This window comes from Onychostruthus taczanowskii, unplaced genomic scaffold, assembly GCF_017590055.1.
Source record: "Onychostruthus taczanowskii isolate IOZ18803 unplaced genomic scaffold, ASM1759005v1 scaffold8, whole genome shotgun sequence".
NCBI classification, from domain to species: domain Eukaryota; kingdom Metazoa; phylum Chordata; class Aves; order Passeriformes; family Passeridae; genus Onychostruthus; species Onychostruthus taczanowskii.
Window position 1 is genome coordinate 3,648,975 of NW_024505892.1, and position 13,623 is coordinate 3,662,597.

Consider the following 13,623-nt stretch of genomic DNA (forward strand, 5'->3'; position numbering starts at 1 on the left):
GAGTGTTATTCACTACTTGGATATTTGTTATTTGTTGTTCCTTGGTTTGAGATATATGCCTAAATAAGGTTATTTAAGAAAAGAGAAACTGCTATTAAGGTTAAAAGAATAGATATCATGCGAGTCATAACATTCACTGGCCTCAGTGTCAGGCAAACACTTGGTTCTATCAGTTCTTGTCGTAATTCCTTCCTCATACTTGCCAGCCTCTTATACTAATGTAGATGAGCTAACAGAGTTCAAAAAAGTGCAAAAATATTTAAAACATATTTTTGCTAGACAGGAAAAAAAGCTAAACTTGTGAACTTACTTATGCAATGCACAGTCAAGAAAATAGAAATTAGTGGCAAAACCTTTGTCAATGTTCACTCTTAGGTTGCATATAACTTCAGAAATTTCACTGCAGGTTCTAATGTGTTTTATAATTTGAATTTGAGTATGGGCTAAATTAGTGTATATATAACCATTTTATCTAGAAAAGTTGCTTTTCAGGAACTTTGCAGTAACGTTTAGTTTTTCTCCCAGGAATGTGGTAACAATATTGGATAAATCTAAATTCAACATTTGTGGTTTCCATTGGACTTGCAAACCACTATATCATTATAGTCACTATATCACTACATATTCACTATAACACTATATCACTATATCATAATCAAAATATTCTGAGATTCCAGACATTTGCTAAAGAAAATGTTATCGCATGTATTGACGAAACATAATATTTTATATATTTTTATAATATTCTTAGGCAAATAATGATTTTAAAGATTTTAATTTCATTCACAACAAAGGTTAATAATGCTTTATTATATAAAACTATTTATTTGTTTTTGTTAAAGACAGGAATATCAAGTCATTTTTCATTGCATGTATTCAAACATCCCATTTTTTCAACATTATCCACAAAGTTGGAACAGAGAATTTGGTTTCCATTTGTTGACTTCTCATGCACATGAATACACAATAGCAGTTGTTTCTAAATATTAAAGAAAAAATCCATTTGTCAGACCTGAGCAAAATATGAGGGCTTTAGGACAGTGCTACAAGCACATGACAAGGAGACAATGAGTCAAGAACAGGTTCAAGGATTCATAAGGAAGAAATTTCAGCATCCTACAGGTGGCTTCTGAAGCTGCCTTCTGCTAACTGAAAATGAGGCTGTGCACATAACCTGTCTGGGAAAATCTGGTTATCAAAAGTAGGTTATGTCTTACTGAAAAACTATATTCTAAAAACACTTCTTATTTATTTTACAGTATGTACATTTCAACAGCCTGGCTGATTTTAGGTGAGACTGAGGTATCAATATCAATCAATCAGCATCCTTTTAAAGGATGTAAACAAAACTGTAAAATAAAGTGCTTGTTTGCTTCATCTATGTGTTCTGTGCTCTTATGGACTTCATGTCTTTCAGCAGCATTGGTCTGTAGATCTCCTCCAAGCCTTCCATGTAGTGTAAATAATCACTCAGTCGAAATCCATGCAGTGCTTCCTCCTGCACAGATACACATAGAAAGCATTTATTAGCTAGGACAAAAAATGTACAGCTCCAATTGAATGAATTCCACGCTTCTAAAGATAGCTCATTTTTTTCTGATTGTCAGAGCCTGGCTGTTTAAATTAGATTTTATTAGGTTTTATTTAGAAATAAAGATTTGGCAATATCTACTTCCAGACAGTGGGTTTTTTTTTTTTTTCTAATTACACACTTGGTATCAGAGAATTTCATTTCACTAGGATGTTGTTTGCCTCATTTCTGGAGAATATTTCATTGAAGATTTTTAAGGAAAAGAAAGCAAGCTTTAAGAAGGGAAATCCAGGCACTAAAATATTCTTTTGAAAGAAGATTTCTACACCAGCATATGGCATAAGTTTATAAGTGTGGCTTTTATATCCAGCTAGGTTCTACAGAAAAACAGGAAATGTTTTGGGTTTTTTTTTAATCAATGATAAAAATAAGATCTTCATGAAGTGCTCAAATAAAACCAGAATAAACTGTTCTGCACCACTAAAAGTGAATAATTCTTACTAATTCTGAAACACAAAGTAAAAAAGTGCCCTCAGAAAACAAAGAGAAAATGTTCCTTCTCATGGCTACTATATTGGAGGGATAAGGAGGATGCCACACAGAACACAGGATCCTGAAGAATGGTTAAGTGTAAAAAGGGTTAATTTGCTGTTGTGTACTGATCATCTACTAAACAGTATTACCACTGTTGGCAGCATGTGCTGCAAAAAATTCTCTGCAGCCAGTCTCTGTGGACATAAATTGTACCTCTGGTGTATTAACTATGAATCTCTGCTAAGTAGAATTCTCCTGAGAACATCTACTCAGGCTTGGAAAACTGCACTTTGGCATCTGAACAGGAATTCAAAATAGTCTTTATATTTTTTCTCCTCTACACAGAAGCAAAGCAAAAGTAAGATTTTTACCTTCCAAGTTGCTCCTCATGCACTGTGAGAAAGCTGACTATGGTGGAATATAAAATTATACATGTACACACACACACATATCTGGAACTAAATAGCATGTAGTGACAGGACAAGGGGCAATAGCTTCAAACTCAAAGAGTTTAGATTAGGTATGAGGAACAGCTTTACTGTGAGGATGGTGAGGCACTGAAAAGAAGTTGTGGAACACTCTGGAAGTGCTCAAGGCCAGGTTCAATGGCAGAGTGGAAGATGGATTGGAACTAGATGATGCTAAAGGGTCCTTTCAACCCAAACTACTCTACAGTTTAATTTCTTTTTTAGTTTCAATTAATAAAGACTTATCAACAGCAGGAGTACAAGTATGCTCCTTTTTGTTTCTGTAGTGGTCACTCAATAAATTGTAGAGTACTGCATTAATTTACATTCTTTCCTCATTAATTTAACAATACCACGCCAAACCTTTAGTCTGTTTATACTGCATGTGGCAATGTATGAATTAATTCTTCTATATTTTATATATTCTATCCAACAATGCCACCAAGATACAGCTTTTAAGACACTTTGTACAAAACCAGAGAAAACAAAACAATACATTCATTAGACTGTGTACCGAACATATTCAAGGAAGCTGATTGGGCTGAGATAGTTTTCCATATTTAAGCATATGTGAGTTGGATGCAAACCAGTCAGAAAACTATTATTCTTGGGACAGACTAAGTTGCAGATATCTAGTTCTCATAATAATTTTGACAGGAGAAAAAAAAACTACCAAAAAACCCAAAAATGTCCCTGTGAAGAAGGGTAAGATACTGTATCAAATTATGACTGCAGCCACAGCTCTGCACTACACTGCAAAAACCCCCAAACCCAAACATAATTTATAATTGGGAAATAATATGAAATTGTGAGGCTGGTCATATAGTTATTAGCATTTCTTCAAACCACCAGCCTGATCAGCTTCATGGCACATCTCCACAAGCTTCAGCAAGGAACAAAACCCACCCTTCTGGAGAGCACCTCATTCAATGAGATTGAGCCCACATACAGAGAACTGAAGCAAATGCTCCCCTACCTTAATGTGCCTATATTCTTTGCTCATGAAAGAAATTGCTCAGTAAAAAATGAAGGAAAGCTATTTTCTGGAAAATACTACACACAATTTCCTCCAGGGAACAAATAAAATTAAAGTATTATTTCACTTGTTTAAAATGACTTAGTGAAATTCAGTAAGAGTTTCAGATTAAATATATAATAATATATATATTAATATATATTGAATGTATTTCCTCAGTATTCAGAGCTTTGCTCCTCCTCAGCAGTTGAAAAATTAAGAAACCCTTACTTTCAGAAAAACTTGAAGATCTCGGGCTTCTGTGTGCTTCATGATGTCTTGCTGTAGGTGTCTGAACAGAGAAATACATATATATATTTGATAATCAGGACCAAGGAAAATACATATGGCAATGTAGTGACAGATCTCACTCCAGTCCATGTAATTCCAGAAACACTGAGTTATCCATTGCAGACAGATCTAGATGAGAATGAAATTATATACAATTAAATCATTCTATACATTCAGTCATAATTAATCAGCTTTATCTCTTTTCTATACTACAGAACCTTTTCCCTATAACATTACCCCAGCTACAAAAATAAAAGGGATAAAGTACAAAAGAAGCCAAGATTCACCATTTTTAATGTACAGCCTCTGAAGAGACTCCTAGTGAGTTAGACTAAACATTTCAGCCTGTATCCATGCATCTCACTTGTATGAGTATATTCCAGCATCTCCTCAGCTTGAGACTCAAAGTCCAATGAAAGCAAAAGTGATTTTTTTCAAGATTTTGTTTTAAATGTGGCCTGAAGAGTAATGACAGTGATGAAGACATGTTCAGTGTGGGTTTTCCTTTCAATTAAAGTAGTTCTCTGCATTATAAATGAATGTTAGGCCCTTCCCTAAAACACATTTTCATTTAATGAAGTCAGTATGAACACAGTGACCCCTTTGCCCTGATCTAAATTACAACGTATTAAGAGGTATAATGCACAGTTCATTTGGTTCTAGACCACAAATCTTCTGCTAATCATTCCGTAAAGTGTTTAAAAATATTCAGCAGAATTACCATGATTCTAATTAGATGAGAACCATAGTCTGGCATTAAATATGTTTTGAGGTATTTATTGAGGCACACAATCACTTAAATATATCAGAACTGTTTCCACAGTTCAGAGTTTGTTTTTAATGCTGCACTAGAACTGCAAAATCACAGAGAAGATACAGTGGCACCTACGAGTGGCATTTCAGTAACTCATTAAATAAATGAAAAAAATCATTATTAGCAGTTTAGAACAGTATCTAGTCTGTTACTGAGTGCACACAATTAAAAAACTAAAATAGTGTAACTTGTACAAGAATAGCTGAAGGAGTGACTGTCCCTATGTATTTTCTTCATCCTAAAACAGGAACCTTATTACAAGCACCTTATTCCTATGCTGAGATAAATTCCTTTGTCTGCTACTCTCCTCTCCTCCAAAACCAAACCCCAAGCTGATTTCTTTAAGCAATGTCTGTACCACACTGGCATCTGCCCCCATTAAAGTCTTTTCAGCTGCAAATCTTGGAGCCAAAAGAATTTTAAAGGCATAAAATGAAAAATATTTTTCCTGCCTTGGCGGAGCAATACACTTTCTCACTCTGGCAAGGTGTCCTTTGCACAGACAATCTAACTCACTGCACGGAGCTCTTTACCCTTCATCATGACTGCAATCTTTACAAACAATGCTTCATCCATAGCTTTCCATACTACCAAACAATTTTTGTAACAATTTTTGTAAGTAGGCAAAATGAAAGCTGACGTTATAGATAATTATTCTTCTGTTGTAACACCTCTTTATTATGAAAAAATAGTATGTTACCTGATCGTAACAGTAGCTCATATAAAATAAATTTTTCTCTAATATCACAGGAACTGCTTCCTAGTATATAACTACTGCAAATTACCCATTTGTCTCCTATGGAAAATTCAGATAATTATTCCAGGAAATAAGGTATTTTGTTTAAATGCTAAATCTGAGGATTTAGTATATATTATTTTTATCAATTTTTCTGCATGAACATGTAATAAAAGGTCATCAGCTCCCATACACTGGTATTATTCTATGAGTCAGTCACTTTCTATTTCCATATGCTCAGATAAGTCACAATGTGTTCTTATCTCTTCCCCTCAGTTTTATAACCACCACACAAGTGCCATTTAGAAAAAATGGTCAGTAGGTCCTCACTGTTCCTGATTTTGTAGATTTAAGTCAATAGGTTGATGATCATTTAATACACTTTGATCAGTTACCTGGGATGGAGTGAAACCAGACATGTGGAAGGCTGAACAAACAAGGGGTAACTCAGCTTTCAGCAACATTTCAATGTGGTGAGCACTGCAAAAATAGACTGGATGGATGCCATATTCCACTGTTGTAACAGGCAGGTGCATCTGGTTAACAACAACAACAACATCATCATCATCAACAACGAAATTGAGGAACAGGATTACAGACTACAGAAATTGTTTGTTTTTTAATGCCTTGCTGAGAACAATATATAAAAATATACCCTTTTATATGTAAGAGAAGTAATTCTGATTATTTTAGAGACAGGAAACAGGATAAAGATAATAGGTTGTACTTCCATCAAGAAAAAGATGTAGGTAACTATGGTGTTAATAAATATATTCTGATTGTTACTGTACATTAGTAGCGTAGTTCCTTATTGTATACAGGTTTTAATAGTCAAAACAGGGATGGAGAAACTCTTGTTATATTTTAAACAGGAAAACAGAAGAAAAAAAAAAAGAGATTGATTTCTGCTGAATATTTCTCCCCCATTTAGTGGTGAAGTAGAACTTCATGGTATTTGAAGTTGGTTTTTGTGTGCACATATCTTTGCAGTATGTGTGGAGGGTGTGAGTGAAATTCTATTATGTGCAGCAAAAGGAGCAGAGGTTTTATCACTATGGAAGGTTCTGGATATCAATGCCCAGTTCCAGTTAATGAATCCTTGGCACCATGGTTTTTCAGCACTTGCAAAGTGGAGCAAATTTTAGCACAAATTTCATTATGCTGGAACAACCTCAGGCCAGACTCAGTGCTGAATGAACTGATACCATCATTCCTTCTAGTGACAAGACAGATCACTTGGTATTTTTACAGAAGCCTCCATATGGAAGAAGCACAGAATCTAATCTGTGCTTCTTGTACCTCAGATTTCTATGGTAGAGACTACAGTTTAGAGTTTATGTTCAAAACACAACATGACAATGTACAGAAGATTTTATTTTAAATAGCTGGGAACTCCCATAATGAAAGAGAGAAATGGTGCATCCTGTATTACCTCAATCCAGATACTGATAATTTAAAACCATCAATCATACAGTATCTGTGCAGTAACAATTTTTAAAATTTACCAAATATACTCAAATGTATTAAGTAAATTTCAAAACTGTCACTAAAAGAAACCAAAAAGTCAGATCAATGCACTTGCTCTCTTACTGGAATCTGATGAAAAAAAAAAGGTCATTCAGCAGTATCACAGCCTTCACACAGAATTTAATGCCACTAACAAAGTTTGCTTCAATGCCAGCTTTAAAATTCATTAACCATGTCTTCAGTCCACATGCTACTTCTCTCCTTTTAAACAAAAATTTGAGTAAATATCAGATCTATATTTTTCCATTAATTTTTCATAGTCATATATTTATCTAGGGGGGGGCTTAAGGATAATATAATGCATTAGAAAAGTAAGAAAACAAAAAAAAATTGCCAAGAAAAAATGAAACTAAGGACATGAATAAATTCTCATTTGTAAACTTTCAAAGTAGCCTTTCCAAATGAACCAGATTATAAATTCTTACGGATAAATGCAGTCTTGGTAGCCAGAGAAATGCTGAAACAAAAAGACGTGAAAATTGCTGAAGAAATGTCAGTGTCTTCTCCCTGTCTCCTGACATTATGAGGAAGATGGAAGATGCAAACCAGTCATAACCAGCATAGTGCTCCTGCAAGCAGCCTGAACAGGAAGGTTAAGGAACTTGGGCAGAGATCTCCTCCTCACTCTCCTGCAGCAACCACAGCTCTCCTCCTTCTGAGGTGTGCACACGCAGAGCCAGGAGCTGGGTTGTTAGACATGGCCAAGGGCAACAGAGCTGCACAGAAGGCAGCATCAAGGCACAGTTATCTCTCAAACTGAATTAGGAGAAAAAATTTAAGCTGTTTTCCTCATATACTAAATTTTTTTAGGCCATATGTAGTCAAGCTAAATCAGTAAAAGTAAAGAAAAAGCAAGTAAATGCAAAACAATCTGCACCAAAATGAGTGTGCTTATAAAGTGCGAGAAAGCAGAATAGTGGAGGAATAAAACAGGACTTAAAATTATTGGGGAAAAAAAAAAGTAAAAGAAAAGCCTTAAAAATGAGATTCGGCGCATTCTGACTAATACACCTGAAGTATAATTTAATAGTGGTATGCAAATCTAACAGAGAATCATATAGCAAAGCTGGTTGAAAAGTTATTATCTGTTTAATTTTTTTTTTTTTTACAGGAAGTTCCACAGTAGATCCAAAAGAACCAAAAGTCTAACCACTCCTGTTGATCTGACTACATCTACTTATCACGCTTTTCACTACATGGGCAGTATCATTAACAGTGTTGGTATTGTGGGAGCTCCACAAGTACTCACTAATGTTCAAAGGTGCATTGTTGCAGGCTCCATCACATTCAAAGATGAGATCCCACTCCAAAACAGTTGATGACAAAAGTGAATGAGAAACATTCTAACAAAGTATGGGAACAAAAGGGTGAACATTTTCTTAAGTGCATTGGGAATGCATTTAACTTAATAAACTTTCAAAGTAAAAGAGCTATTTAATTTTTTTTTCTTTCTATAAATATAACACACCCACACCTCTTAAAAGTACAAACCAGGAGTTCAAATTCCACTGAAATTTTTAGACAACATAACTTACACTATCTGCAAAAGGATACAAAGTGAAGATACCACAGTTCTTTGCTGTTGTTTCAGAAACTCCTCACAATTCATTAACACGAAACACAGCCCATTTTCAGCATCTTCTTTTAGCAAATTTAAGTATTTTCCATATCTGTTTCAAAAAGTTTAAAAAAAAAACTTTTTAAATATTTTTTGAGCTCCTAGAAAGGAAGAATTCATATTTAAAAAACCTGTAAAAGTTAAGCTGTCATAAAGTTGTCCATCACTAAAACTATGCTGTAGATTTGCACATAGAGCATTAAATAAAACCTTCTGTGCTCCACCTAGAAAGGATTCTGAGCAAACATCTGCTGTTCATTGTTGCAAATCCTCACACAAATTCCCTTTAGTTCAGTTTTAGAGACGGTGGTGGGGAGGAGCAAGTACTCCAACATGCATGACTCAGTTTCTTCACGTACAATATTTAGAATTCGATATAATTATTGTAAGTGTAATTATTATAATGAGAATTCAAACATTAATGCTAAAGATAGCAATCTGTGGAAGTACAGATATCTAAGCTTTTCCTTCATCACAGCTCTGCAAATTACCAGCCAAATAAAATGTTTAAATGGCATATAACTAAGCTTAGATAAACAGAACCATTTAGAGAAGTAATGCAATGGATAAAAAGACACATAATTCAGGATAATGCAATTTTATGGTAAATCTTACTAGTACGTTACAATTAGTCTTTACAAAAATAGAGGATAATAACATACATAAACTGTAAAGATGATTTAATTATGTACTAATACCTTTTTCAATTCCAGTTAGAATTCATTTTCTTAAAGTTTATCTTAGATTTAAATGCTATAAAGCAATGAGTTGATGGATTAAGTATTATTAAAGCCATTCCATGAAAATCAAACAAATCCTAGAAATATTCTAGGGAAATATTTTAATACCATGTACCTGACTGTCATTTCAACACCAAGCTGCTGCACAGGTGAAAGGTTTTCTTTCTTCACATCTGCATCCATGGCTAAAACAAAATAAATCTATTATAAAAAATATGATTTGAGCTGAATGCTAATGTAAAGCTCTTTCTGTGTATGAACACCAATTCTGGAGAACAGTCTCCTATTCAAAGTTATTTTGGTAGTGTTTGGAAAGGGTTCATAAAAAAATCTCCATTCTTCACAAGACTTTTTTAAATGAAAATCACTCTCATTATTAGGAAATCTTCATGGTTGGTATGATTATCACTACCTTTACAGCAAGCAAAATCTTTTTCAGCCCCATAACTTAGCAGAACTTTATTCTTTCTCGCCTAAAAATTGGATAAGGCAGCCTATTCTGATCCACTTTCTTCCATTCCAGAGGCCTTAAAATTTCCTAGCTGTAATTCCAACTTTATTAACAAAAATTTTATTCTGATATGAATCACAGAAAACTTTAAAACTGATATATTTAATAAATCAATTAAATCCTATATTTACATGCATTTTTTTCATACAGTAATATATACCTCGTTTTCTGCAGTTGTTTAAATTAAAAATCCAAGATAGAAAAAAATAATAAATAAGGATTTAAAGCACGCACTGCGGTAGCATTTCCTCAAAATTTTAAATTCTAAATTAAATTTTAAATTGGCATTTTCCCTATCATGTACATGTTATCATCTAAGATAACTATACCACAGATAAAAACTGCAGTGTAATAATATTATGAGCTACAAAGCTGAGGCAATAAACCTTGAATATGCTTTGAAAGTGCTGCTTAAAAGCAGAAATAAATGAAACAAACAAAAACCTTAACTGACAACACCTGCTAAAAATGTAAATAATAGATATGGCAGCAGAAGTTAAAGTATTTTCATGCAAATGATAAATGTAAAAATCCAATTAAGCAAATCACACAGTAACTTCTCATGTATTTTTTCTATATCCTCAGACAGACAAAGAAATCAAAGTGAAGGATTCCCTGGCTATTCCTGTGTAGGTAAACAGTCTATGTTCCTGGCACACAAACTGGGTCTAAGATACTAAAGATAAAATAGTTACAAGTTCAGGGAGGAAAAGATTCAAAGGGAAAACAAACAAACAAACAAACCAACCAAAAAAACCCACCAAAAAACCAAAAAATAAGATTCCATCCGCTCATATCAGATTAGGTAGGACAAAATTTTTACGAAGAAAATAATACAGCAAAATACACTCAACAATGATGCAATAAAATTCAGCAGAGGAAGCATGGCAAGAATAAAACCCCACTCCGTTTTATAACTTTCACAGAGAACAATAATTTAAGTGTTAGGGTTGTGAGAAGTTAACCTTGTACCTTTGACAATATATTTATACATAACAAATATCAACTGCTCTTTGAATAAAATTATCTTATTCAATAATCTGATGGGACTGAAACAGTAAACGCACATCAGAGAGGTTTTCTGCAATCCAAAGAACAGTAGTTCAAATATCTTTTGCATAGCATACCAGCAGTGCAATCTTTGGAAGAATACACATGTATTCATAGGGCATTTCAGTTAAAACCCCACAGAAATAACTGAAACATTCATAACTTTTTACAGCTCCTGTTCCAAGTTACCTGTTTACTCAAGCTGTAATTGCCATACTAAGTCAATATATTTTCAAGTTTGTGTGTGCAATTGGGGAGGCAAGAGGCATACATACATCCTAGGAAATAGGGGGAATTTAAATGAGTTAGCTGTGGCTCCTGACTAACGCAGTCCTACCACCACCATGTTTAATGGCAGCAAAGGACAAGGACCACAAAGACCTATAAACTCCAATGCAGCTCTGCTTCCATTTTGAGGTGGATGCTCTTGTGGGTGGAAATTAAGGTATCCCAATCCTGCAAGGGTGTAACAAAGAAAGGCTGCATCACAGCCCACTGTGTGAGCCAGTGTCCTCTCTGTTACAGTTCACAGCAAGTACTGAATGCTCATTGTCCATTAACATTAAGAGAACACAACTGACTTCAAAAATTTTCATTGACTTTTCTTCTTTGTTGTAACAATTTCTTAGTGGCAGGAAAGGGCTTTTTTTTTTTCCACCACACTTCCTTCTGATATTTTTCTCTGTATTGTGAAGGAAGATAAAATTAACTTGAAGTCGGGACTGAATAATAATTCTCTAGCATACAGTACCTTATCAAGGCAAAACCTCTTGCTTTCAGACACCACTGTATTTGACATAGTCACAGCTCTGTATCCTACTAATCCAAAAATTGTGCTTCTTTGTCCTGGGTCAAAAGTTTTTATTTTCCCTTTTGTTTATTATTTAACAAACTGAGAAGACTAGGCCTAAGAACACTGTAAAGTCATTTAGAATACACAAAGGACTACTTTCCACTGATTAAAAACTAGACCTAGAAACCTTAAATGCTCCATTAAACTAAGAAAAATGCTATGAAAAACAAGTGGAATATTTAAATACTGTATATTGCAATCCATGGACAAAAAGCTTGTTGTGACTACTATTGTGATGATGCCCATATATCTGATTTAATACACTGAATTAATTTTATACAAAAAATTTTGGACAAATATTTTTCAATACACCTGATATAACTGTCTTGAAGCACAAAAGGTTTCATAACAAAAAGGCATGGAGCAGAATCAGTTCACTAAATAAGAATGCCATTCATCATCAAAGGCCAGACCACCTCTGAACTCTGAATTAATAATATGATACAGCACTCTGGCCATTATTAAGTTGAATGAACAACATATTTTGGCAGATTCCTTTTTATTTATCTTAAATCAAAAAAAATCTATGTTGAACAGATATTTCACACTTTTTTATTTAAAAATTAAAAACAGTAAAACAGAAGCCAAAATTAAACTGGACTTGAAGGATATTGAAATTCTCTAGGAACTGATTTACAATTTAAGAAAATTCTTAGAAAGCACCTTAATGGGCAGCACCTTTCAAAATGTTTTGCAGCATTCAGGAGCACAAAAAGAGACACCCATGAGGCATGTTTTTTTTAATTATTAAACTCAGTGTATAGCTATAAGCACTCCAGCATAACTGCCATGCATAGTCCTGTGGCATTCTTTCTGATCAGCCTACACTCCAATTAAGTTTACAATTTATACGAAAGATTGCTTTCTTATTCATTTTTCCTCTTACCATTACTAAGCTTTTATGTGTTTAAGTCAGAAAATGGGCTACATTGCATTCATACTGAAATGACAGGATGCCAATCTGAAACAGCTTTATAGCATGTGTCATATAACTTGTATGGTATTTGGATAATATTTAATTTATTTCCCTGTCTAAAGTGCTGTTACGCCAAAGACACCACTGGCTTCCCTTTTGTCCTAAGTAAAAAATATTACTAAAGCTGTCACTCACATTATTGGTTTAGCTCTTTCACGTCCTGGTGCCCAGGCCAAATGGTTTTATGTCTATATAAATAATCTTTGGAATATACTAATGGATGCTAAATTTTAACTTCAGTAACAATAAGAAAGATTAGGTTTCTTGCTATGGATAAAAAAGACTTTTGATTCAAAGAAAAAAAATTAGTAAAGGTTCTGCAAACAGCTGAAAATACCATGATAGCCAGAGCCACCCGCTTAATTCCCACAAATGCTTTAAAATACTTAGAAGTATATAGGTATATTTGCTATCAGATGTCTAGTCCATGGCTTTGTCCATATAAACTGAAATTATGGAACTCATAATTTTTTCCTATGAGTTATTATTTTTGTTAACAAACCAGCAGGTTTTCACTTACTCTTCAACAGGTACCTAAACACTGACCCTGTCCATTGGCAGATACCCAGACAGTCAATATTAATCTTTATGCTATGCCAGGAACTATCCTTTCTCATTCTGACGTTCTTATGTAAGTTTTTTATTTTAAACATTATTTGGACTTGTGGCAGAGCAAAATTTACGAGTTTTTCTATATGATCTGCTCTGCCATTTTGCTACTGTTTCTCCATGATGTCACCTCCTTCAACCAGGCTACTCATCTAGAACACTTGTGACAGTCTGACCTCACACTCATTGTTAGAAACGTCTATAAAATAATCTTTTTTCAAAGAAAAGTATTACTTTTGTTGGATTTGAACTGGGAATAGAGACAATGTAAACAAGATCCAAGAGTGACTGCTGGAGAATGTTGATGGCTTCTCAGAGGTAACCTCGTGCACAATTCTACTTTGACTATTG

General features: G+C 34.1%; 1 protein-coding gene across 1 annotated transcript in view; it reads right to left on the minus strand.

Moving 5' to 3' along the window:
* Window positions 1–790: 790 nt before the first annotated feature.
* Window positions 791–13,623, minus strand: part of TBC1D32 (TBC1 domain family member 32) — a 74,807-nt gene continuing 61,974 nt past the window's right edge. The window contains exons 29-34 of the mRNA XM_041423747.1: window positions 9,389–9,458; window positions 8,470–8,585; window positions 7,341–7,495; window positions 5,784–5,924; window positions 3,779–3,967; window positions 791–1,498 (exon numbers count right to left, since the gene is read on the minus strand). Coding sequence (XP_041279681.1) covers window positions 1,379–1,498; window positions 3,779–3,967; window positions 5,784–5,924; window positions 7,341–7,495; window positions 8,470–8,585; window positions 9,389–9,458 — 791 coding nt within the window. The 3' untranslated portion in view covers window positions 791–1,378. The remainder of the gene's footprint in view (window positions 1,499–3,778; window positions 3,968–5,783; window positions 5,925–7,340; window positions 7,496–8,469; window positions 8,586–9,388; window positions 9,459–13,623) is intronic.